This window comes from Notothenia rossii, assembly GCF_949606895.1.
Source record: "Notothenia rossii genome assembly, chromosome: 5".
NCBI lineage: Eukaryota > Metazoa > Chordata > Actinopteri > Perciformes > Nototheniidae > Notothenia > Notothenia rossii.
The window spans coordinates 80,681,598-80,709,526 of NC_136903.1; the positions used below are offsets into that span (position 1 = coordinate 80,681,598).

The 27,929-nt window shown below is 40.2% G+C and overlaps 3 protein-coding genes across 3 annotated transcripts; 1 reads left to right on the plus strand and 2 right to left on the minus strand.

Annotated features, from left to right (window-relative positions):
• Window positions 1–331: 331 nt before the first annotated feature.
• LOC307039007 (uncharacterized protein) lies at window positions 332–2,443 on the minus strand. Its single transcript, XM_079680722.1, has 4 exons — window positions 2,221–2,443; window positions 1,719–2,022; window positions 1,363–1,492; window positions 332–872 (listed from the first exon to the last, which is right to left on the minus strand). Exons 1-4 carry the CDS (start codon window positions 2,311–2,313, stop codon window positions 488–490), a joined length of 912 nt encoding a protein of 303 aa, XP_079536848.1. The 5' UTR covers window positions 2,314–2,443; the 3' UTR covers window positions 332–487.
• Window positions 2,365–21,182, plus strand: stx18 (syntaxin 18). Its single transcript, XM_079680724.1, has 11 exons — window positions 2,365–2,602; window positions 12,678–12,745; window positions 15,670–15,785; window positions 15,989–16,066; window positions 16,268–16,334; window positions 16,435–16,526; window positions 18,023–18,114; window positions 18,476–18,534; window positions 19,017–19,086; window positions 19,176–19,256; window positions 20,503–21,182. The coding sequence occupies exons 1-11, from the start codon at window positions 2,450–2,452 to the stop codon at window positions 20,596–20,598; spliced, it is 972 nt and encodes a 323-aa protein (XP_079536850.1). The 5' UTR covers window positions 2,365–2,449; the 3' UTR covers window positions 20,599–21,182.
• LOC307039008 (neuronal vesicle trafficking-associated protein 1-like) lies at window positions 20,951–27,703 on the minus strand. Its single transcript, XM_079680723.1, has 5 exons — window positions 27,547–27,703; window positions 27,130–27,280; window positions 26,728–26,844; window positions 24,751–24,861; window positions 20,951–23,604 (listed from the first exon to the last, which is right to left on the minus strand). Exons 2-5 carry the CDS (start codon window positions 27,256–27,258, stop codon window positions 23,404–23,406), a joined length of 558 nt encoding a protein of 185 aa, XP_079536849.1. The 5' UTR covers window positions 27,259–27,280; window positions 27,547–27,703; the 3' UTR covers window positions 20,951–23,403.
• Between the last annotated feature and the right edge of the window lie 226 nt (window positions 27,704–27,929).

Sequence of the window (27,929 nt, forward strand, 5' to 3'; positions counted from 1 at the left end):
AGCCTATAAAAGTGGTTCGACACAAATCAAAATAAACTAATGAACCAAAACGTGTGTATGAATAATTCAAAAACCTGGCATGATGCAGGCCATCTAGTAGAAAAGTGTTTTTCATGACAACTGGAGGCGGAAATCTGTGTTCCTCATTCAGACAGGGAAACCTAAAGACCTTGGACTGTATGTTTGTGCAATATGTAGGATATGTTGTCCTTTCTCACTTTTGTAAGTGTATGCTGTGGCTGAGCTGTGTGAAGGAATATTTACGTCTAGATGGATGTCTGGACATGTTTATTTATTTGCATTCATTTGTTAGAGAAGTCCATACACAGTGTTGTGTTTTTTACTTTTATTCACTGTTATATTGCTGTTTCTATGTCAACATATAATCAATTTAAGCGATAATACAAATTCACAACAAAACAAAAAGTTGTTCACAAATACATTTCACAAGAAACAGACCGAAGCAACAGGTCGTTCTTTAGTTACTTCAGTTCTTTGACAGTGGCGGCTCTATTGTCTTTTTCATCATCTTGATTTTAAGTGTGTAATATTCTTCTTGCAGCTTTAGAACTCTCTCTTGTCTTCTTAGCACTGACATTTCCAAATCCAATCGCTCTTGCAGCGTTGTGCAGTTGCCTGGAGATGAAGAAGAGCAGGAGGTTTCCTGGTGTTCTGCAGAAGCTGCAAAGTCAGCAGCACGAGGAGAACTAAAATGCATTGCGATTGATTTTGGGAAGTTAGCAAAAACATTCATTTTCTGTTCTGCTGGAGAACTTGATGGTCCTGTATGTGTCGGGAGGTCAAGCTCTCTCAGGGGATGACTGGTGGAGAATCTTTCATCAACTGAGTGTTGATTTCCATCTTCATCACAACTGAAAAAAGGTGGTCAATGATTAATACCATTTCTAAGAATTGTCCATTCATCCTCAAGGTTCATGATTGGTTAATCAAATACTTTTTCTAAATGGCCTCTTGTTATTGAGTTTAATTTGTCCAGGTTGTGAGATTACACATTGGACTTTGTTTGTGGTGTGCTCACAGCACTGACACATTTGATTTGATAAAGGAATGTAAGCATCTATTGAAAGAAACAATATTCCTGTTAATAATATAATAATAATAATAATAATAATAATAATAATAATAATAATAATAATGTTCACAGGGGATTATATATTTGTACAAAGTTGCACTTAAAAATGTTCAAAGTGAGGTTTGTCTATTAACCAAATGAATTCAATAAGAGTCTATGCTTTGATTGGGGTTAACAGACCCAAATTACAGATTTTAAATGAATTACCGCATAGAATTAAGTTTGTTTTGATTCGGTCTCGGCACACACAACAGCCAACAATGTTTTACCTGTTATGTTGAGTTTCCACCAGTCCTGAGATTGAAGAGTCTTCTCCATCCTGTTGCAGCCTGTCTGAGAGGTTCATCACAGAAACCACTACCTGAGTCACAGCACTTAACTGCTCCATGGACAGGCCTTCTGTAAGTGAATAATCATGTTGTGCATGAGGTAATGAACATAATCACATGTATTCAATTAAAACTGTGAGGATGTCAATCAGCCCATTTCCTCTTCTAGAAGTTTATTTTTTAACATGTGTTTTTCCTCCAGCCATCCCCACATATCCACCCTCAAGGTTTACATTTAGACTTAATGATACCTTTGTAGCACATTTTATTGCTATCAAACTGCATATTTTCCTTACCTGTATTTGATTGGCTTCTGTGCCGTTTGATCTCCTCCCTTGACTTTGACATTAGATTTTCCCACTTTTTGTTACAGTCAGACACTGTACGCTGAAACAGTGGAAAGGCTTCATTTATGGCTTGGGTTATTTCCTCCCAGCCTTTCCTTTTATCCTGTATTGTAATTCCAGTGCTGCACTTCCCTCTGATTACGTCCTTCTTCTCTTGCATTAGCATAGCAAGAAGAAGACACTCCTGGTCTGTCCAGTTGGGTCTTCTCTTCCTGCTGGACATCCCTTCAATAAGTTGTAGTGGCATTTTTTTCTGGAAGAAACAAAGATAGATTATTGATTACCAGTATGCTGGTCCACAATACACCCTTAATTTAGTAACGTTGGTGCAAAACATGTAAATATGCCATTAAACTGTATGATCTATCTGACAGGTTAAGCCTACCACTTAAGTGTTTTTAGATTTAAGGTATAAAATAAGAGATTTTCGAAGTTTTAAGGTTTTGTTCACCTGTAACTCAATGGCGAGCGACGAGCAACCTGAGAGCAGGTCAGCCTTTCTCAAAATGTAAATACTGCGAGGTACAGTACACGCTACATTCATTAATTACTGATAAAAACCCTAAGGTAAAATGTAAGGCTTTCTTCTCCGTCTCAGGGAAAATCCACAGCGTCGCAGGAGAGTGACGTCGTCTGTTGGTGACGTGTCGATTTGTTTACAGCGCTGCAGCTTCACAGACATGGCTGTGGATATAACTTTACTTTTCAAAGCCAGTGTTAAGACTGTAAAAACCAGGAACAAGGCGATAGGAATCGGCCTAGACTCTCCTAAAGATGACATTTTCAAGAGGAGCAGACCCAAGATAGGCTTCTCTCCGAAGGCGAAAGAAGTGGTGAGTGTTTCCTCAAGCTAACTTTAGCTAACCGGGCTAGCATCGGCACAGACTGACTTTACTTGTAATGACAGCTACAAACTGAAGTGATTTAGCGACAGTGTTGCTCATGTTGAACTATAAAAGCAACAGTAAGTTTATGACATGTGTACAGGAAGTTCATCTGTTATCCAGCATGCTCGATGTCCAAGTGAAACTGAATGCTGATGTTCAGTACAGTGTGTACCAGCTGTTCGCTGTTAGCAGGCCGTCTCTGAGCAGTGCATATCATTATACAACTTTATTATGCAATGTGAATGAGTGTGCAAAATGGAGGAAAAAACCTCTACGACATTATTTTATATGACTACACAGAACATGCATTAAATATCTCATAATTATGACACCTTCACCAGATTCATTCACATACATATACAACCCTGCATTGCCATAACATATCTTCAGCTGACGCATGTATATAATCCTGAAGCAGAAATCCTTTTATTGTTCAACACTGATTCAATTAATGTTCTTAGCTGCTGTATGTGTAGTTGGAAAGAGTTGATTTGTTGTTACAGCTGCAGCTGTATTATATGCACTCTTCAGATTTTTGTTCAGTTCTGAAAATAGCAGCCTACTTTTACGATTATTTTACATAATAGCATTACACTTTCATATATGAAAAAGCTCTTTGTACAACAGTTACTCCATTCTGTGAGAATATATTGGCTATAAGTTGGTTTAGTGTATTAACGAGTGTTGTTGAAATGCAATAAACCAGGTTCAAATCTGAGTCTTTGTGCAAGCAGAATATAATTTATATCAAATGTTTCCTCTTTAAGAAACAATTTCACCAATTTTTACAAGAAAACAAATTACTTTATGGTCTTGAATATGTATACTTTAATAGTTATCATTCATTTAATTCCGAAATCGTACCATTACTTAGTGAGTCATAACTTTATTTTCTCCCTGTGAACGTTTTAACTCTACTTAAAAATTGTATTACTTTTCCTTATCGGCATTAGCGATGCTCTGGTTTTCTGTACAACAAAATTCAATTTAAAAGGATGCAATGTCATCTTATGTTTTTAAAACAAAGTAGCTGTCCACATAGCCATTACTTACCCAATGAGCTTCTTTCCTTTCTGTAGCCCATCTCTGCAGCATCTCACAAAGCATTGAGATATTGATGTATATGTATATACTGGATATATCCAGTCTATGATGTTGCTACATACTTCAAACTAAATGACTCAGTCACTCAGTTATATCCATGTCTGCTAGTCTTCTTTGTGACATGCCTGTTTGACCGTTATCTTCCTGCAAAACTTGAGCAAATTATGCCCAGCGATTATTATTGCCAGCAGTGAAGGCAGTTGTTTTTAGCTTGTGAATCTGTGTGTGTTTCATTATGGCAATACTTCCTCACTGAGACACTTACTGTAGCAGGAACTATCACAGAAGATGTTTTGAATGCTTTGCCAGGTTTCTATATTTGGGTCCACATGTCTTTGGACAGATGTGTGTCTCTGTGATAGCACTGCAACTCAGCAAGATACAGTCAACTTAATAGATGTTGGAAAATTGGTGTGGTTTGATCAAGGGTCACACACACACACACACACACACACACACACACACACACACACACACACACACACACACACCCCTGGTCAAATTTGACATTTGCGCTAGACTGATCCCATCACAAAATGACTGCAAAGTTACAACAACTTAGAAGATAAATAAAAGACTAACGGCCCGTCCACACAGCGACGTGCGTTGACGCTTCACCATTCACTTTGAATGGGGTGACGTCACTTTTCGCCAAACTGCTTTGTGGGAAGCGACGCGGAGCCTTGCTGGCGTGGCTCGCTGCAAAAGTTGAGTAATGTTCAACTTTTGACGCCTCGGCAGAAGCTTCAGCCAATCGAATCATATGCCAGTACAAGCTCTAGCCAATCAAACCGCTGCTTGTGAGTCAGGGGCGGGAGATTCATGTGATTGGTTGTTGGTCGAGTTTCAGACACGCCCGCCGGCAAGCGACAACGCACGCCGCTGTGTGGACGGGCCGTAACACTATTTTTACTACAACCTCGGTCAGAATTCATCAATTTTCAAATCTTGCCAAGTGTGGGCAGTTCAGAATAAATGACTGCTGTGCTTGAGATCTGGCAAGACAAAAGATAAGTTGTTGGAGGACGAAAATCACTTTTGGGCCCAAATGTCCGGACTCAGCAGTTTTGAGCCCAGAATGTTTGATGCCAACTGTCAGGTCCGAGCGCCACTGCTCCCCCACTGACTGGCCCGGGTCTGAGTCTTTAACCGACCCAGAAAAATTACACAATGCGATCTACAATTTAGGCTGCAGTGGCCCAAACGTTACAAAAAAGGTCAATAGCATTAAGCTCCCTTTATTAAGACTTCAAAAGTATGTCACATGTGATTCTCTAATTGAGGTTCTGAGACAGCCTCAATGGTTGGAAGCAGGAGATGGATCATTTGTGAATAAAAGGCTTCGCTTCATGTCGTGAGTTCTGCTTCTGCAGCCAAACGTCCTTGGCCTGCCATGAATATCATGAACACAAACCTCTTCAAAGGCACCTTGAAGAACCACTTTACGTTTCCCTCGGGGAGTCAGGACTTTAAGTTGTACCTGATGTCTCCAACCATCAGTCTGAGGCAAACATGAGCCCGGTCGCAGCAGCTCTGCACAACCAAGGTTTTGTTATGTTCTGTTACATTTATATTAGAAATGGTGGTTTATTAAAAGCAGTGGTGCTGATTCAAAGAAACCCAAACCGATCCTGTGGTGCCTGCCCTCTGCTCGCCTCCCCCCCCCTCCGCTGTCTCCTTCACGCTGCGGATATTATCTCAAACCATCTCGGTGAAGCAGCTTTTGTAGAAATTGAAATTGGGAGTTTGGAATGTCCTGACTGTGTACAGTTATGTCGCGGTTTTTCACCCGCAACTCAACTATCCGTTCTTCTCGGCGTAGCCTGACTTTAGGCAGCATTTTTTGGGCAAGTCCCCTCTTCACATGTACGATTCCATAAACATACTGCAATAACATTTTCTTTCGGCTCTTGGACAATTTCTTGGGGAAAGCCGATCCTCCCAAGAGCCAGTGATTAAAGGTGGAAGATCAAAACAGAGAAAATATTAAATTAGGTCCCCAGTAACAATGTTGACGGCCGGCACCTAATGCAGAACAGATGTGGTTGCCCTTCAAGACATGCATAACTCTCCAAAGTTCCCACTGAAGCTTCACAAAAATAGAAAGAAAACATCAAAGTTGACATACACAGTGGTCCTATGAGGCTTTTTCCCACTCAAAAAGCGCTTCAATGGGAAAGGGAATGTAGATCATTTCAAGGCCATAGAAAAAAGGCTTGATTGACTAATAAGAGGGCCAATGCGTTCAGGGTGGGGTTTGGTCGGGGGAATCTTCTACCTCGAGGCTCATAGGGGTCGGTTTGGGGCACTGTGATCTCCATTTCACCGCTCACCTCGTCTCTCTCAGCAGCATGCTGCCCTTCTCAAGTTTAAATGGAGGGGGTCACTTCAAAATTGGTAAATTGTGTGTAGAAAATAGTGCTTGGCTCCCCACTGTGCCTTTAGTATTGGTATTCTGAAATTGGCCCCTTCTCACTGTGTTTTCTTAGAAACCCTGAAAAGTGTGGCCAAGAGCCAGCACTTAAAAATATGCTGTGCCTATGATAGCTTTCATATTGAAATAGTTTGCTTTTTATATGCTAAAAACGTTTAGTTTAGAATCTAATTGAATTTACTTTTAAGGGTGGTGAAGATCCAAATGTTTGTTCACATTTTGGAATTCAACTCAAGTTTGTGGGATGCTCTGGAATATATCATCCCAAAGAATGTCTGATTATGAAAGTCAAATGTTTCCTCAATGAAATACACTGGGATATGTTAAATCAGTTAAGGCGCAATCAAACTAGGAGACCGAATTGAAAATGGTCTGTAAGATCATTTTGTATTTGATTGATGTTGTCATGCGTATGAAACCGGAGCATATCGGCAGATCTTTTGCATTTAACAGCTCATGTTAAAGGCATAGTGTATAGTAGTATACAGCATATAACATTTATGAGTTTACATTAATGTCAATCATTTAGGGAATAAAGTGCATATTTGCAATGCTCTTTTTTTCTTGAGCATTTTTACCAGGGCTCTTATAAAAAAGTTACACATTTAACACGTGTATGGCAAAAGCACAAAGGCCTGTAGCCAATATAAACCTACTTGAATAGTCACAAAAAATTGTTAATAAGGTTAAACATCATTTATTTAGCGAATAAAATGCTAAACTCTGACTTTGATCTATATATTGAAGAGTAAATGTTAAAGCTGATTAAATGCAATTCTAAAATCTTATTTTATGTACAAATATTTACAAAATCACCACCAAGGGGAAAACCAGAATAGTCTTTCCATTCCCAAACGTTCCCCTTTCATTTCAACACAAGTCACCAACATATTGACACACAGGTAAAACGTGCAGCTGTCAAAGCGGGTCTTCCCCCGGTCAGGACCCCAGCCATGGGGAAGTGATTTTCTGGGATCACCCTGAGATGAACATGCTGCTAAATGTTCTCTTTACCAGTTGGCCTAATCTCTGCACTGTTTTCTCATGAAAGCCAGGCAAATTGAATGTTGCGGCATCTGCTGTCAAGCCTGAGCAAAACCTTGATTTAGTTTCACTGCGTGCAACAAAATGCTTTTGCATGATTCCTAAAAAGGAAAATAAAATAGGAAAAAGTGGTGATACACACATTTACAGATGCATGTCCAACTCTTAATCACGAGACGGACACCAGATACTCGGCAGGCTAAATAACCTAAGCGGAACAGAAGTAATGTTGAGCTCAATATTCAAGACTCAATTTAAACGTGAAGAAACACTAAAGCGACAGCTGTTGATGCTTTTTGAAGAATGCCGTCCGGCTTTGTCATTAGACAAATCTTAGTTAGTGTGATTTACACTGACGGAAATACTTCCAATGCAGATGACAGGAGGCTGCATACCTGACCCTGACACTTCAAAACACAGAGAGTCTGAACCATGAAACTACAACAGATGTGTTCTCTACTTAGAGACTCTGGTTTGTTTTGTTCCCGATTTAAGATGGTATGTTGCTAAAAGACATGCGGTATTCATTGTGTGTTCTCATTTCACATTCATATTGACTGAATAACAACAAACATGTTGTTTACTTTCCATTTGTGGTCGCAATTCATCATGATTACCGGTAGATGAAAGAGATTGTTGCAGACAAAGGTCAACAGATAGTTTTTAAAGTCAGGCTGGGTTACTGCTGCCTCAAAGGTGCAGACACTATAAATCCTGTTGTTTTTAATGAGGCCTGAGTGTTGCAGTGTTGTTACAATTTGTCTTCCACACAGCTGAATATCTGTTGTTTCTCGGCGTACACACGCTTATAGTGGCTTTTTCCATTATTGAAGTGATCAATTGAATTGCTGTAGAAGATGGTGATAGGAGATTTACTTGAATGCGTAATTTATGGCGTTCTTTTTTTGCGACCAAACTTGACATTTAGAGTCCAGAGAAAGAAAGAGGCTTACAAATTTAACAATTTGCCATTGAAGATATACCAAATACAATTGTTTGTAGGGCTGCTCGATTATGGCAAAAATCATAATCTCGATTATTTGAGTCAATAATTGATATCACGATTATTAAAAACAATTATCCATTTACTTTGAAAACATCCATTTATTGAAAAAACAGTTGATTACCCTGAACTTTAAGTATAATTCAACTGAAAAACCAATACAAAAATAATCGTTTCATTTCGATTATGTTGTTTTCATAATTGTTGCAAGCCAAAATCGTAATTGCGATTAAAATACGATTAATTGAGCAGCCCTAGTTTTTTTAATAATAATATATATAAATCAAAATAACAAAAATGACACAGGTTACAGATCTGACAACCAGGTTTGAAGTTTTAAAGATGGCCATCGTGACTACAATAGCCGTATTAAGTAATTAGCCTTATTGAAGCGTGTAATTATTTTTTAATCATAGCTATGTTCAAAGGAGATTATAAACAATCTGAAACTGCTGACCTGAAACAACCCATGACTTGCACGCACAGTTCAAATTACTTGACAGAAATAAAAAGCAAGGTAGGTGATGAAACACAAGACAAGCTTTAAAAGAGGTACCTTCCCATCGTAAATCCAGCGTGTGTTCAACCCCAGATTTTACACTTTAAAAGAAACGTTAGGCTTGATGTGAGTACAACCAGTTACTGAGGTATTACAGCCAGCAGGTGAAGAAGAGTGTCTAACTCAAAACACCGAGTATTTGGGATGAAGGGAACTGGTTGATTTTGTTAAAAAAAAACTTGACTGTAAAACAAGTTCAGGAATACTTAGAAGGAATAACAAACATTATTAACACAGTGTTGCATAAAAGTGTTGCATTTTTTTTTTTTTGAATGGCTTTGAATTTCTGATTGGCATTTTTTTAAATTAAATGACACAATCAACATTTATTTATTTTGTCTTCAGTGGTTTCCAGTTTTTTACGAGTTACATGTGACAGTCTCAGCCAATCCATTTGTTTCCTTTGTTGAAACAAGATTGAGTTGCTTCAAAATGAATGTGTCCAAAGAATACCTTTCTCAGTGCTGACTACACATTCAATTTCAGTTACCGTGTTGTTCATTATAAATATTGGTCAATAGAGATTTGACAGTCTTGTGTTTGTCTCAGTTTTATACTCTCTTAGTTAACAATATAACATGCATTGTCTCAACTGACGACCCTCAGTGTTTGTTTGTTCTACGTTGATGTTCTGTTCATGATCTGAGCTGCATGATCAAAAATGAACCAACATCAAGAGTCTATACAAGCGCTGCTAACTACGGCTTTGACTTATCCAGTGGAAATCCAAACACACTAATGCAACTTTAGCACATCAAAAAAATAAAAAAGCCGAAGACCCTTTTCATAAATAATCTTAAAAGTTTTCTTTGGTACATTTTTTTGTTTGTTTACAAAGCTGACTAAAGCAGTTTAACTGTGAATAGACATAAGAAGACAAAACTAAACCCATTAGAGAGTCAGACATAAACATGATAATAAAACCAGCATGCGGCAGAGTCTTCTCCACTGAAGCATCCTCTGTGTATCGGGCCCACATACTGAAACACAACATCGCGTGGCGTCAGTACGGATCGCCCTCGGTCAGGACACGCAGAGACTTAAACCTCATCATGAACTTCTGTCAGTTACCTGGATTTAACAAAACAAAGAGCCATCCAAGCTCTTTAGAAATCTGCCAGCTAAGCCTTTTTCTCTTTTCTTCCTCATAATAATCCCCCCTGATGGTTTGTTTGGGCTCAATCGTGGCTGGAGGGAAACAGGGGGAAGGAGAAAGTGAGGAGGTAAAGTGGGGGTCTTTGATGATGACGAGATTAGATGTAGCCCGGCAGACTGTCTCCTTCTGCCGTCGCTGAGCCCGGCCTCACACACGCACCTATGGCGGCTGCACGTATACACACACACTCGCATATAGCAACATACACACATATACGAGGAGCCACATGCACAAGGCCACCCCCTTCCTCATTGTTGAAGAATTACTTGCTCTTTAGGGTCTTAAGTTACAAGAGCAATTGATCCCTCTGACCCCCTGCAAACCCTCGAGGTTGTGCTGGGAATCGGAGCTCCAATGTATACACACAGGAGACAGCTCAACCCCCAGAGCAGCACTCTTGACACTCCCCGGCACCCCCACAACACACACACACACACACACACACACACACACACACACACACACACACACACACACACACACACACACACACACACACACACACACACACACACACACACACACACACACACACACACACACACACACACACACACACACATTGTGTATGTTGTTCCAATGCTGTGGATTTAGCACTGCCTGCTGGGCAAAAAGGTGCAGTACCATGGACTTAATTCTGCTGGAAAATATAGCTTGTACATAAATAAAAGGTGAAGCCAAGTGCTAATTGCTAACAGAAAATATAGTTTATAGTCAAAGATAAAATAACGCTATGTAAGAAATTATATTTTCCACTTTGTGGCAGGCACAAAAACAGAATTACTGCAACTTCAAAATGTGCCTCCACAGCGTTTTTTGTGGTTTTAACGATTTTACCACCAGTCTGGATATACTTGAGATTGGGGAGTCGATGGATTGATATAATCATATCATGACAATCTGTTACATTGTACGCACCTGAAAGTCTTGACAAGCTGTGCGTCCTTTTAAAAGATTGAATTAATATATTGACGGGAAGATAACCCTAGGGCATCTACGGATCGTTTCATCAATCATTTGTTGATAGTTAGTTCAAAGTTAAGTCAAGTTCCCAGTATGTCATGAAATATAAAACATTTTAAATTCATGATCAATGAAGACTAGGAAATCAATATTTTCACTTTCCAAAACCTGGAGTCAGTGAGTTTATTTTCTTGCCATTTTTCTTTTTTTAAATTATTTCAATATTCTACGCAATATTCTCACATTAGTTCATTATTAGATTTATTGTAGATGTATTTTTTGGAACATTAGGTTAATCCATTAACTCATTGTTTTAGCTTTAGTACTCGTAAAAACGTTTTGATAATAAATAAAACCAATCAAAATCACAGAACAGCAAAAAGGAAGCAAATGTTATATTTGTCTCCTCTATGAGATACTTAGTGGAACTGCTGAATGCATCATCTATTTGCTGAAAATATATTATTAATAACATTGGTAAGAAAGGATAGATTATTCTTTTAACACGACTAACCAGAACATGTGACTGTGTCTGAAGTTTTGGAAAATCCATCTCGAAGAGTTTGCTTCAAAATGTCCTTATTCACTGAGACACTACATGACAGGCGCTGTTTTGAGAGACTTTGAACCATAATAACGGTTCTCTTCTCCACTGAACCCCCCTCTATGCTCAACTGCTCTGAACAACAATTAACTCTTGACCTCAAATAATTGTATTATTACAAGGGTCGGCTTGCCTTAACAGCCCTTGCCTGAGTGAGTGCCCCGCAGCAGTTTCATACGTCACTGAATTAGCTGCTCCACCAGAAGAAGGAGCGCTAGGTCTCTAACAAATTGCTCGGCTCTGTTTGTCTTGACACCTTCTTTCTGTGTCAGGAAAAAAAAAACATGTCATTTTTCAAACGTCAGCTCGCATAAAACACTGCTTCAGGTTACCGTGACGCTAAAAATGAATGTTTGGAGACATTATTAGACGGCTGGTGCCAGGTTACCCCCTTACAGCCAAGGCAATTTGATAATTGAGGTTGTTAGAGTGAAAAAAAGCTGAACTCTGAAGACAGCGTCGTTATGTTATCAAAATAATCTCCCACGCTCTGAGGTCGCTGTCACAGTCAAACTCATTGTGTCATTTTTCAATCCTTAGCTTGTCTGGAGTCCTGTCTTCTTGTGGATCCAACAGAGCCCGCTGTGTGCGTATCCACAGCCACTTGTAGCCTGCCAGCACAGCTCTGTGGACGGGGAAGCAATTTGGTCTTTTTTAATATTTGACCGAATTACAGGAGCAAATATTGGATTGAACCAAGTTTCCTCTGGTTTGCCTGTGCACACATACACTTGGACGTTTTCCTCGGTGATAAATAGTAACAGATCGTGAATTTAAAGCTTATTAGAGATGGCTCTGTCAGTGCTCTGTATGCCGCCACTCACGGTTTTATTCATGAGAGCAGTTTGACGGCTAAATTGCAGGTCTGATTTTTGTTGTATGTCCATGGCTTAATGAATTGTCGAAAGCAAATATTGAGAATTCACAGAGATATACAGACATTGGTCACTGTCACTTCCAATGAATACAACATTACACGTTTGCTCTGGCTCTGTCTGAACATTGGAAATAGTTTCCTGGTACACGCTGAAAAACACTCTTAAGCCGCGTTGACGTGCTTGCATTAGAAACAGCAAATGAGGCGCAACATTTAAAGAACTCGTTGACATGAGGATAATCAAGTAATGCTTCTTCTTCTCGCTTTATCTTGGCAGATCACGAACATCACCAAGCTCAAAGACTTTCTGCTCCAACACAGGAAAGATTATGTGAGCGCCGGAAGGTAAGCCTCTCCAAACAGTCGCAGTAATCCTCCACAATCAACCACAGCAGCGGGGGAAACCCTCCAAGGCTGCAGGGGGGGGGCTGCTGAAGAGACACAAAACTCAGAGGTCAGGGGTCAGGGCTACTTAAAGGTACCATCAAATATGTCTCCAGTGTGTATGTGTGTGCTGCAGGGTCTGTCTGCTGGCACAAGGTCAGCAGCGAGGAGGGTGGTCCTAAGGCAGGCTCCAGTCTAATTGTCTGGAATAATTGAGCTGCAACCAAGTGGAGAACAAATCACGCCCTGGGACTAATCCGGGCCTTCCTCCCTTCAAGGCCCCCTCTGTGTTCTGTAGGTGTGGGTGTGTGGAGTAGCCTCTGTTTCGTTTGGTTGTTGATAAAGCCCCAACAGAACACATTAACTAAACATTGGAGATGTCAATGGGTGGAGCGCAGCAGTATTTAGTGGTGGGAAAGTCCATCAAGAAGCCATCAGTGGTGTGTGGTAGTCTCGTCTACCATCAGCCGTGCCTGTCTTCTAATTTTCTTATCAACTTCCTTCTTCCTCCACACTTTGACTGAGCCTGACAGAATGATTATACACTCTGGATTCAACTGGATTCATTCACATTTTGATAGCATTAGTGTAGATGGTCATCATTTCAGACAAATGATGGCTAAAGTGAAATAAAAGACTTATTGACAGTGCCATGCTATAGCATTTAGTGACTGCATGTTGACCAAAGCATCTCCCCTAGTTCACCACAGTTATGGTAAAGGGTGACTTGTTTCACTTTTATCAATCTGCCTTTGTCAGGGTCATGTTTGTTTTATTTAGAGGCAGCAACTCGTAGTTATTTTCAATATAAATGATCTGTCAATCAATCAATCAATGTTTATTTATATAGCCCAATATCACCAATGTTACATTTGTCTCAGTGGACTTCACAGTTTGTACAGAATATCAGTATGACAATACGACACCCTCTGTCCTTAGACCCTCACATCGTACAAGGAAAAACTTCCAGAGAAAACCCCACAGTTTAAAGGGGGACATAGGAGAAACCTCAGGGAGAGCAACAGAGGAGGGAGCCCTCTCCCAGGACGGACAGACGTGCAATAGATGCCGTGTGTAAATCGAAGAGATAATACATTTACAGCGTAGGTAGACCAAATGTTTGGAAATGCATATGTCTATAATAAGAAGATGAATCCCAGAGGATGTCAACAATCCTGTGGGAGCCATCAGGGAAGTAGTATGATGAGTCAGACAGGACCGCAGTGACAGGTTCAGCCACGACTCGAAGTCCAGGACTCAAATCAGGACTCAGGATCAGCCACGACTCCGGATCCCGGCGTAGATAGACACCAAAAAGAAATTTGGGGAAGCTGGGTTATTCAGAACATGAGAGTACAAAGGTAGGCTATAGACAGACAGAAGGAAGAAGTAAGGTGTCCCCCAACAGTCTAAGCCTATAGCAGCAAAACTAGGGGCTGAGTCTAATCAGCCCTAACTATAAGCTTTATCAAAAAGGAAGGTCTTAAGCGCACTCTTAGGGATAGGGTGTCTGCCGCCCGAACACAAACTGGAAGCTGATTCCACAAATGTGGAGCTTGATAAGAAAAGGCTCTGGCTCCCATTGTACTTTTAGAGGCTCTAGGAACAACCAACAACCCTGCATTCTTGGAACGCATTGCCCTAGTAGGACAATAGGGTATAATGAGTTATTTAAGGTAAGATGGCGCCTGCCCATTAAGGGCTTTGTAGGCGAGAAGAAGAATTTATATGATATCCTGTGTTTTATAGGGAGCCAGTGTAAGGCAGCCAGAACATTATAATAAATAATAAAGAGTTACAATAATCCAGCCTTGAAGTAACAAATGCATGGGCTAGTTTCTCTGCATCGTTTTGTCTGTGTATTTTCTCATTTAGTCTGTAAGACAATAGCAAAGCAATGTGTCCATTGCAAAGTCCCAAAGCTAAATGTACTGTACCCAAATTTAAACCGATTTGGAAGAAGCCTGTGAATCGATTTCCAGCCACATTCAAATCAAACGTAGTTAAATGTTAAACAAACGTGGCTGGGTCTTTCAGCATGACAATGATCCCAAACACACCGCCAGGGCAACGAAGGAGTGGCTTCGTAAGAAGCATTTCAAGGTGCTGGAGTGGCCTAGCCAGTCTCCAGATCTCAACCCCATAGAAAATCTTTGGAGGGAGTTGAAAGTCTGTGTTGCCCAGCGACAGCCCCAAAACATCACTGCTCTAGAGGAGATCTGCATGGAGGAATGGGCCAAAATACTAGCAACAGTGTGTGAAAACCTTGTGAAGACTTACAGAAAACGTTTGACCTCTGTCATTGCCAACAAAGGGTATATAACAAATTATTGAGATGAACTTTTGTTATTGACCAAATACTTATTTTCCACCATAATTTGTAAATAAATTCTTTAAAAATCAGACAATGTGATTTTCTGGGGGGTTTTTTTCTTCTCATTTTGTCTCTCATAGTTGAGGTATACCTAGGAAGAAAATTACAGGCCTCTCATCTTTTTAAGTGGGAGAACTTGCACAATTGGTGGCTGACTAAATACTTTTTTGCCCCACTGTATGTGTAATTAGTTACACTCCTTGGTTGAGGAGTGTATTGTTGTATCTCAGAAGTCCACCAGAGGGAGACACCATCTGAACTACACAACACAACCTGACAGCAATCAGGCTAATATTCAAGTCATTACATTGCATTACATGTCACTTGTTAGAGTCACATTATGGTCATTCATATGTCCATTTTTATTGTGGGATTTTAAGGAATGCAGAAAGTTGAAGATATACTTCATACAATTAATAACTCTCTTGAATCATTGTTTGGTTACTAATCACACATTTCACTTTCGACACAGTATGTAAACTTACTTTGATTCTTCCTGTGTGTTTTACAGTCTCATCTCCTCAGATCTTACCCGTATGACGGACAATGAGCGAGACCAGATCGACCAGGATGCTCAGATCTTCATGAGGACTTGCTCTGAGGCCATCAGGCAGCTACGCAACGAAGGTGTGTGCTTGTTAACGAATACTATTGGTGTTGCATTATTTAACAAACAATAAAGATACAACTCAGATTACATTTTGTAACTTGACTCTGACCGACATTGACTTTCATAACATAACCAGGGAGCTGGAAGTTTGATTGATCCTTATTTGTTGGCACTGTACAGTACTATGTATGATCTGTATTAACTGTTGTTGTCATGATAGCGGTGAAGCAAGTGAGTTCAACCCAGGTAAAGGAGCACAGAGGGGCCGTGCTGGACCTCATTGAAGTCTACCTGAGAGGTGAGTCCCTGCAACTCATTACAATTAAAACAGCATTTCTGTAGACTGCTGGGGAGACGTCTCTTTGTTTATCTTTAGGACGTTAACTCACTCTTGGATTATTTTTAACATGACACATACTACATACCCAAAACCACTGAACCAATATTAAAGCAAACTGCATGGTAACATCATGTACAGTATCTCTTGATTGTGTTTAAGGAGTGTGCAAGCTGTACTCGGAGCAGAGAGCAATCAGAGTCAAGAGAATGGTGGACAAAAAGAGGCTGTGAGTACATACACATTAATACTTGTTATACACTTCATATTCATTTTCACGTGTGTAAAACGTCCTCCTGATTCACTCGACCCTGTGCCTGTGGTTCCAGGTCCAGACTGGCTCCAGAGCACCACAGCAGGGTGGGGAAAACGCCAGAGAAGGAGCCCATGGAGGAGAAAACCGTCAAGGAGGAAAGTTCTGGTGAGTTAGTGAGACACTGAGACACTGGACTCTATCTCTGTGTCGGCACAAAGACTGTAAGCCTTCTACTATAGGTTCATACTTTACTGACTTATTCTTTGCTGATTTGGTATGGGTAACCTTTTTGCTTTCATTCTGTGCATGACATGGAACTAGTGACAGAAATGCACAGTAACTTTTTTTATACAAAAGGAAAAAACAACTAGACACTTGGTCCAAAATGTAATCATCGTAAGCTGTCCTGACTGCATTATAGGAGAAATGGGTGATTGTTATGTATATATACTCTACGAGTGCGCTGAATAAAAGTGCTTCATCATTTACATTTCCACAGCCCCCTGAACGCAGCAGGACAAATCTTTGTGTTTCATATGCTTTGAAAAGCACCATGCTTCAGCGCAGCAGCAGCATCAATGCTAATGTTCATTGTGGGTGCTTGATGAAATCACAACCATTAACTTGTTATTCTGCAGGTTTTTGCAGTTCAAACCAACAGGTGTTAGGAAGCATTAACATACAGGGAGGCACTTCACAGTGAAGCATTTTGAGATATGATATCTTGAGATAAAGGTTCAAACAGCCCCCTCTACATCACTCAAAATGTACTATATTTGAATCCGAAAACATGGGCTTACGTAAGGCAACGGCTGCATGCATGTTGAAATGCGTTCATTCATCTTTTATTGGCATTTTGATACGTTTCAGCTTCATTATGACCATATCGATTTTGGTTAAGTGTGATGGTCAAAAAACAAATGGTCTTCATTTTCATTATTGTGTTCCATGATAATTATGTTAAGCATAGCACTGCTTATACACATGATTACCTCAAACTAATATTCATGTGAGAGAAGCCCCCAATGTTGTTTATTTTTAATTGGATTTTGCTGAACTAATTTCCAGCTAATAATTGCTTGTTCACTGTGCTTCAAACTAAACATGTGTTGTGTGGCATGGCAACAAGGCTCATAGTTTCTCTTTGCAGCCTATTAGCTGTGCTGTATTCTCACCTTGCCGATGAACCTCCCAGACGATAATCATATTTTCCTACTTGAAAAAGTCCCTCTGCACCCACCCTCTCCATTCATGAGCCATTTTAATCAAGCAGCACTGAGATTGGCACAGTGGTTGAAACCGTTAGAGGCATATAATGTGTCATGATAATAATTAATCAGCACACTCCTGCAAATGATATCCCATCACGTGGTCCCTGTGAGCACAGTGTACTGTAATGACCTACAGTTGTTGGAGCTGCACCATGAAAACAGAGCCTGCCAAAGAACATCAATCTCACTCTGCTTCTGTATTTCAACACGGACTGCTCTTCCGTGTAATTAAAGAGACAAGAAAACACCATCTTAACAAATCCATCCAAATGAATCTATTTAAAAAGAAAATATAACACCAAGTGGTTATGGTCTTATTTAGAGGATTAGCAATGATTACAGTTAACTGCTGAGTAATGTTGATATAACATGTTCCTTTCTTTCCTGTAGAGAAGAGTGTGTCTGAAGTCCCTAACAACACCCTCAACCTGTGGGAGGAGGGCCGGGTGGAGGACGAGCTCTCTCCTGAGGAGATCCAGATGGTGCGGCACCTAAAACATCATTATGTATTATACATTTTACCCTTTAAATGTGGTTTTTTTAAGATTCATGCAAGCATACAACCATTTTAATTAACAGAGACTAATTCAAGCACATTTTAATGACTTTATAGAGGAGATTTCTATGGAGATTTACTTTTTATGATGCCCAAATTACCATCTAATTTGTTCCTTTTTTAAATACCCCTTTAAGCTAATTTAGCTATTGGAAGTTTGTGGTAAAGGGTGTCCAATAGAGCATAGTCGAACTCCTAATGGCCATATGTCATGTTGCAATGAAAGCCTTATTTACATTACATACACACTTAAAGCATGTGTTTCATAATGGTGTGTTTGTGTGTAGTTTGAGCAGGAGAACCAGAGGTTGGTGAGTGAGATGAACAGCCTGGTGGATGAAGTGAGGTGAGTCCCACTCTGCACACTTTCCCTTCTTATTAAGTCTGTCCTGAAGAACATGGCTATTACCAGAGGATGTCAGTAATTTCATTCTGTCCACACATCAGTGTTTTGAATCAGGGAAGTGAGCGGTGAAAGGATTTACCAGGGAACTGTAGTAATCCGGAGAAACTGTCTCTTCCCCTCCCACTAAATGACTCCCCTGTAGTGATTGAAATGGAAGTTGAGCAAGACGACAATTATGTGAAATACCAGATGTCGATTCAGACGGGATTAAAGTGACCCAAAGACAGAGGTGTTTGCAGATGAAATTGTTACTGTGGCAGCCAGAGAGAAACACTGACGTGTTTGTTCCAGATGGAAAACAAAAATGGTCCTGAGGTGACAATTACCTGCCCCTGGAACATTAATGCCATCTGGAAAGGCTTAAATATGCTCTGCAATTTTTGTTCACGAGATATTTCCTGTGTTCCTTTTGTGCACATCAGGCAAATCGAGGGCAAGGTAGTGGAGATCTCTCGCCTGCAGGAGATCTTTGCTGAGAAAGTCCTGCATCAAGTAAGCTGAGTTCTTCCCAGTTTATTCACTTGGACACTTCGACAAAAATGATGCACATAAACTCATTGTCCTTCTCTCATTCCCGACAGGAAACCGAGATAGACAGCATCCATCAGCTGGTGGTGGGCGCCACAGAAAATGTCAAAGAAGGGAATGAGGATATACGAGAGGTAATAAAACAAATCTATACACAACTATAACAGCATACTGTACACAAACATTAAGTACAGTTTCTTTAAAGGAAACTCAACTATATGTTTATACATATCTGAATCACATGTATAATAATCTGTACTGTGTATGAAATGTTGGGATTAACTGTATTTACTATTTCTATTTCATGTTACTTCATACTTTTACTTCACATATCAAAGGGCTTTATTGTCATTTATTGCCTTTTCTTTAAAAGCTTTATATACTATTTACTTAACAAATTAACGTTAATAATAGAAAATAAAAATCAACTAATAAATGATGTTGTACATTTATAGGAAGCAGGTCAAATTAGTATTGCAGTATTAAAGTGTTAAACACATTTATGCTTCAGTAATTATACTCCATTGATGTGGTATATATACATTTAAAGCAGGCCATTCTGATTATATTTACTTTTGGTACTTAGCTTTTACACTTCTACTTTTTCTGAAGTGACATTTGAATGCAGGATTGTTACTGTTATTTAACACTTAGGCCCCGTCCACACGGAGACGATATCAGTTGAATCCGCTAAGGTTCTCTATCGTATAGACGGTTCGTCCACACGAGGCCGAAACGGAAACGCGGATTCGGAGCCCGAATCCGATACACTTTGATAACGGCTCCCAAAGTGGGCAAGTCCGGGGACGAAACGCTTGCGGCTCCGTGTGTAAGCCCTACACGATCATTTCCTGAAAACGATGACGCCATAGCCCCGCCTCTCCCCACCTCCCCACCGAACGCAACGGTGAGCCTTGCTCTAGACGCTACTGACCATGATACTGATTTTAGTGCAAAATCTACAGCTCGTCTACCACAACCATCAGCAACAATAATAATATAATAATAATAATCGTCGTCATCGGTCTTATTCGCTGCTTTTGGTGTATTTTGTGGCGGAAGCACAGCGCCACTTGTAAATGGCCCGGCAAATGTACTACAGCGTCTCCAGCGTTTTCGTGTGGACGGAAGACTTTTTTCAAAACGACTTCGGTTCGTTTTCGTCTCCGTGTGGACGGGGCCTTAGATATTGTTCATTTTATTGAAGGAAAATATCTTAGTACAGTATTACAGTGTTCACAAATATGTAGTGATTAAATAGGAATATTAAGTCAACTATCTTGTAATCTATCGTGCTCTGCTGTTCATATCTGCATATTGTTTTAATTTAGTTTAGTAAATGGTCATTAACATATAATTATGTCTTATTTTTGTCACAAGGCAATCAAAAACAACGCTGGCTTCCGGGTATGGATCCTGTTCTTCCTGGTCATGTGCTCCTTCTCTCTCCTCTTCCTGGATTGGTACGACAGCTAACCCAACTGAACAGAACAGACAATGAACAACAGGAGACCGCCTGCCTGCCCCCTGGCACATATCGGTTATCTCAAAAAGAAGTGATGACATCACTGAGACTGAATGTACAGTTCACCTCCCTGGACCTGGTGTACAAAATGCTCTTCATGACGACTCTGTGTTCAAGTGGAAATGGCTAACTATCTATTAATGGCCGCTTAAAAGCACTTCTATTGGAGCGAGCTGTGGAGCACTGTGTCCTCTTTAAGTGTGTGTTTGTTTGACAGTCTGACTCTAAAAGCAGTGATCATACTTTGATTGACAGTAACTGTTCTTGTCTGACTAACTGAATCTAATCCTTTTTGAAACTGAGTGAAGGAAGCTGTTCTGACTGGCACTACATGCACTATCTGTCATAATTTGTATACATTATTTACTTGTACCTCAGTGCGATTTTAATCATACTTCACTGTCAAATGCTGTTGAATGTTTTGCTTTCCAGGCAATAATAAGCAGCAGAACAATTTATTAGATATTAATCTCCGCATGACTGCAATGGCACACCACTCACATTCTAGTAAAACCGAACAATAGTCTTAATTAAATTCTGGGTCTTCTTTCTTTACTTCAGGGTATGATTCTCAAACATTTCATATCTATGTCAAGCTTTCAGATAACGTCAAGAGCAGCAGAAAGGCACGGCCTGCTTCGTGTCGGCTAAAGAAAAAAAATAGCAGTCGGCAGGAGATTTGATTCAAAAAGCCTCCTGATATTTCTGCTAATCTGTTTATTAGGATTAACGTATATCCTCGTTAAAGCATTACAGCCCTCTGAACATTTTCTTTGATCTTAACTCAAAGGAGCCTGCGCTGTTAGCTGTATTTATGTTCTGCTCTGAGGGAGTTGCATGCAATTACTGACATGATTTACTCTTGAAGTAGTTCATACAAAAATCTTTCTTATTATACACAGAGAGGTAAAAAAGTAACTGTGTACATTTGTCCGGCAGTGGCTCAGTCAGTAGGGGCTTGGACTGGGAGCTGTAGGGTCGCCGGTTCAAGTCCCCGACCAGACCTAAAATATGGAGTGTGGACTGCTACTTGGAGAGGTCCCAGTTCACCTCCTGCCCTGCCGTGGTGCCCTTGAGCAAGGCACCGGACAACCCCCTTCCCCCCTCACTCCCATTGCTCCCGGGCACTGTACAATAGCTGCCCACTGCTCCTAGTACTAGACTCCTGGAACTAGGATGGGTTAAATGCAGGGAACACATTTCACTGTGTGTGCTATGTGTGACCATTAAAGAGGGTTTCATCCCTCCCAATTATATTATATATTACTCAAGAATCATCAAGCACCACAATTTTACATTTCCATTGTATGCGACTTTAGACTTCTATTAGTTACTTTTTTACACAAAAAAAACATATGCGATGCTTATATGATATGACGCAGTATTTTATTACTAATCAAAGGAGTATTTGAGACCCCAGTATAGGGTTATATCATATTCTATAATACTAGTAAAGAGTCCTTCTGCATACTCAGTACTTTTGGTTTTGATACTTAAGGTACATTTAGCTGGTAATACTCCTGTAGACAACAGTATTTCATATTTTACTAAAGTAAAGGTTACACTTCTACCACCTCTGCATATATGCAATCCACTTAGATGTTGGTGTGAAATGTGGGCACTTTATTTCATTTTCATATAACATTTTTTATGTAGCAAATGCACTTCAATGGTATTCATTACATTGTTTGAAAAAGGTACATAATTAGTGACGGCTTAAGTTAAATGACAAATACAGAAGAAAGCAACAGGACAAGCGACTACTGCCAGATGGTTCCACTACATCAACCTAAGCCTAGTATCTGTGACGGCTACCAACAGCCGTCTATGGTGACATTAATCAATGCACAATACAGTGTCATCACTAGCAATGCAAAAAACATTCATTACAGTAGCAAAAAATGTATGCTTTCAAAAGTAACCATTAAGTGGCCAGCAAAGAAGAAAAGCACATGGTGTTCACAAACAGTTTGAACGAATGGAGACAATCATTAATGCTGGTAAAAAGACGATGCATCAAATACTTAAAACTCCTTAACAGCACTATATGCAGAGAGCAGTATGGGCTGCGTCCAAACAACATCATTAAAATAGTTTATTTTTTCGCTGGTTAAAAGGTTTTCTCCAAGTCAGGGCTCATTTATTCACAATAACATGACAGTAAAAGATTTGACACAGATGACCTTGGTGGCAAATAATGCTGCAAACTTTGCCGCTTCATTAAAATGTAACACTTCCTAGACCTGGTGAGGTCTGACATGCACTATCAGTACTTGATGTATTTGATATGAATGAGGTCCAAAGTGATTTTTTGTTTAGAGTCTTGCGTTCATATACGTTAAAACAAGCGACGCAGACAGAAGATGGTTCACAGTCATTTCACAATGTGAGTACTAAAGTGGGTTCTGTTACTTATGTGTATGTACGTGGACAGTGAGTGTGTGTCTGTATTCCAGTGGCTCTTTCTACACGTTTGCCACTCTGTTTTGAAGTGTAAATAAATAACAACATATGCGATTCAAACAAACCGTGAATCCACCCAGCGGTAAGGCTTGCTTTGCTGAGAACCGATTTTTCTGCTACAGTACAAATCAGCTGACCAAACTACATCAACACAGCAGCAGAGCACCTCAGGCAAGAGAAGTTGTTGTTTCACCCAAAAGCCACGGGACTCTGAGGTTTGCTTAAATGGCACAACCGTATTATTTAATTATTATTTCTGCAGCAGGTGAGGCCACCACCCGATCCCAGATTGGTTAAGCCAGTTTCTGGGCAGTCTCCGTCTCCTGCTGAGTGACCTTTTCCTCAGACATGATGGTCATCCATGGTGATACTGACCGGGTGATGGTCTGCTTGGCTATGTTGTAGTGGTTGATGAGCGTAAAGAGGCGCCCGCGGCCCCCAGGGCCCTGAGGGGGGTAGTTTCCATACAGCCCAGCCGGCATGCAGCGACCTTGCTGCTCCAAAGAGAAAGGGGAAATTGATTAAAAACACTGAGGCGAGACAAAGTGCAAAATAAAAAACATTACAGTGTGACAAAATTGTTATTCAGGACAGTATAATGTCATTCTAAGAAACAAGCAGTGATTCACTGTTCAGTTAAATAAGGAGTAAAGGTGAGACGAATGTGACAAAACCGAGCTGCACTGTTTGTACCAGAGGAACACATCACACGAAAAATGAAAACGGAGCAGAAAAATACTCAATAGAAGCTAGGCTGCATACTACTGTGAACATGGATTAGACGTATTCAGAAGATGAGTCAACACTCCTTGATTCCTCTCCTGCAGATTTTACAGAAAGGCTTTATAGCTTTTTGCTGAACAGCAGCCACTTATAGTGGGATAATGCTTAATCCATTCAGCCAAATTATAAACTAATGTAATGCCAGAGGAAACAGTCATAAAATCAACACAATGTTATCTAAGTTTTTTAAACATAAGCTAGCATTAGCTACATTAGTTATACCATTCGAATTAAGGCTGTAGAAGCAAAGCTCTGGAGTGCACTGAGCAATGGTTTGTTTTGTTGCTCATTCATTAAATGCTTCATTTGCAACAGTGAGATTTGTGTTATATTGTTTGTATTATAAGTTATAATCTTGCTTTTAAGTACCATAAAACAGATTCATTCATTCAGATGCATTTAAAAACCAAAAGCTGGTGACTTGTAGTGGCTGTTCTGATTCCCCAGATTTTAGCTAATGAAGAACGATTAAATCATTCAATAATTTAACTATCTATTTAATGAATGTCAGCGGTATTAAATGGGTACATTTGCAGGTGAAAACAAAATCAACTTTAATTGTGAAACAGAATCTTTAAAATTCAGAAATACTTGAATACCATTGCTGAATTTATTTGCAACAAAATGCAATTTGAACACTATTATGACAGCCTGGCTGTCTATATGTGTTTTGCACTGTGCAAGGTGTATTCATTGTACAATAAACCTTATTTAGGTATCACTCTTCAACACAATTCAAAAAACACTTTATAGAGTATCAAGATGGGAAAAAAGGGCATCACTAAAGTAAAATGATCACATTAACATATTCCCGTCAGGTGGGGTCACAAACAATAATAATAATAATAAGTGTTTACCGTGTAAACAAAGCTGTCAGGGCAGGGCTGCTCGTACTGGTAGACCTTGTAGACAACCAGGAACACCACACACACCAGGAAGGCCAGGGCACAGATCACCAGCAGGGTCACCTGAAGAAGAAAGACACAGCTCCATCATCAGATCCACTGTATGTGACAGCTCCGCTAAGGGAAGAAACCTACCATGTGTGTCTTCATGACGGGAAAGGAGTGGGACAACAGATTTGATCAAGGCCAGATATATTTTCTTCCGCACTATATACTTTGCAATATGGAAATGTGCAGGAATTTTCACAAGATGATGACAGAGTACCTATTTTCAGACAACATCAACATTACTGTAGTCAACCTGTTTCCATACCACTGACATTGTGTAATTCTGCTTTTTCACCTGTTCCTCACTTATTTTCAGGTTGTGGTCAAGGACCATCAGGATATGCTTTGGTTGTTTACTAAATTGATCTAAGGTTGTGATTGGTGGTTCCATGTGCATACAGAGCCTGTTTTCACTTCCTAGCAAAAAACTCTGAGCATCCAAGAACCCTTAAATTGTAGTAATTTCACAGTAGGTTTGAGTAAATGTGCCTTTCTTGACATTGCACATAATGCAATGTAACTATTATGCTGAAACAACCTATTGTGCATCCCCAGATGTTATATTTCTGACTATTTTCTGTTGCAATGCTTCAGTATTAAAAGAAAACATATCCGTGTGAGAGTTGCACATTGATGTAGATGAGAAGTCCAAGTTATATGTCCTACGTGGGTGTATATATAACAGAAGGTAACAACCAGTCAGGCCTATACACAATGTTCTGCGTGTAGTAGCGCGACAGAAAAATGGCTCGTGCGACCATCTGTAAAGCCAAGCTCTCACCTCTCTGGGGAGTTATGTAACGGCTACTGGTGTTTCTAGGAAGTGGGAGGGGGACAAGACAAAGTGTGGGAGAAATGGCCTCATTATCGCTTAAGATGTTGAGCCCCGAGCTATTTTCAATAGTCGATATGGTTTTTTTGCTTGCGGGGAAATTAGATTTTCTAAAGCAACAGCTAAGAAGCAGTGAAGCATGATGCAAGTGTTGAGTTTTCTGTCAGGATATTCTTGAGGATTTCTTTGATTTGGGAGCAAAGTGCTGTGCATTCAAATACTGTTTCGCACCAGGTTCACTTATTTTAAGGGACTGTTAACAGCATGTATCAATATAAGTGAAAAAATATTCTTTTTTATCTGTCTGTTTGAATCCTGCAGTTGCACAGCAGAGCAGACAGAAGGACATGTACAAGGCAAAGCAACAGGAAAGTATGAAAGAAACTATAAGTGTGATGAAAGGGCAGCTTTTCAAAGTCTTGATCAGAGGATGGGAGCTGTGTTCTCTGAGACAGTGATGCGCCTCCTTGCCTTTTAGATGTTTCAGAATTAAAGCTGGATCACTGAAGGAAGCTTAACTCACAGGGACTGTTTCATCTGTTGATTTTGATCGTGTGGGAAGAGTGTTGCATATGCACAACACAGCTCATGAATTTTGAAGTATGCAAGGGAGTCTTCAGTGAACCAAAAGTAGGATTTGAACTCTCCTTTTGCAAAAGCATATGTTTTAATCATTGTATATGGTGTATCAGCCAGGGGGGTGTTGAGGGAGGTGGGAGCGATGCTGCCGTTTGGAGGCCATCGCCATGGCAGCAGCTGAATTAATGAGCATTTCAGGGCGGGGTTAACCGAATCATTGTGCATTATGTCTTCCTGTGTATAGCTACGACAAGATGACAGGCACAGACCATTTAAGTAGCATGAGCAAGGAAGTATAACTTGGAAAGGGGGAGGGGGGGGGGGGGGGTTATTATGACAAACGTCCTGAGCTGCAGGGAGATAGCTGTCTGCTCTGGGGGCATATGCACGAGTAGGAGTGTGAGACACATATTGGAAATGGGATGATGTATGAAACGCAAAACGATGGCAGGCAGCGACATCATTCTTACTTTGAGACGCTCAGATACGCCTTCGATTATGCTTATTGAAAACTCTGCAATTTTAGGAGACCGAAGCTTGCCCTTCTTGCTATCGCCGTCATAGTCTGCCTTTGTCTTCACCACCACCTAGTAGAAACACATAACACACATGTACAGGAGAGAATATCCAATCAGTTTACAGGTATAGCTCTAGGAAGAAATGGGGGGTTACAGAAGCAGGAGAATCATGTGTATTGTTCTATAGAAAATAACAGATATGTAAGAATAACCATTGGTTATACAAAATAAATGTGTTTTCCTTCATTGTTATCATCTTAATTGGACTAATTGGAATGATAGAAATACATGAAAAAGGGCCCCTCACTGTGACTTCTCCAAATCAATGGAGAAATATAACATAACAAATCTTACCTTATCTGGTGGAGGAAACTGGAGCTGACTGGCATCTAATGGTGTTATAAGAGGGATGGTGTCAAACCCATCTTCAGAAACCACCTTCCCGTTGTTTTTGTCGCTGAAATTATTCCCCAGTTTAACCATTTTCGCTGCACGAAAAATCAACCTGAGGGGGGATAAACAAGCACGTATTACTGCTAAACGAGGGGGATTAGGATTATTCTCTACATAAATCATTTAATGATTAATATCAAGATGTTTTTTTAAATATGCAAACAGCAGTACATATCAAACAAAAAGATGTGAGGCGCTATGTGGGCCATGAGAAAGCCTGTTAACCACAAAAGCGCAGGAGAGGACAAGCAAGGCTTCGACATAATGGGACAGATGCATCACCGTGAAAAAAAGGAATTCCCGCATCCAAACACTTACCAGCTCAGATGAGTAGCGTTTTAAAAACAGCGTCTTTTTCCCGATGTGATGACTTAATTGCTCCAGAGCCGGTTTATGTTTTTTTAGGTGTGACGCAGGCGATTTGCGGAGAGCTGGTGCACAATATGGCCAGCTTGGTTTGTGCGCCGCGATACCTCCGAGCTGCTGCTGGCGTCTGGCTGCACTGCAAGTGATGTAACATCTTCATCACATCCATCCTCCACATCTGATCTGTGGCAGGGAACCCGAGAGCTGGACAGATTTGAGTCACATTCTGATTTGTACAAAATGTTTTTTTTCTTTTGTGTCCATCAATAAGAATCTTTACCGGTATTTATGCAAAAGCAGAGCCTGCATCTAAGATTTCAACTTGTAGTTTGCAC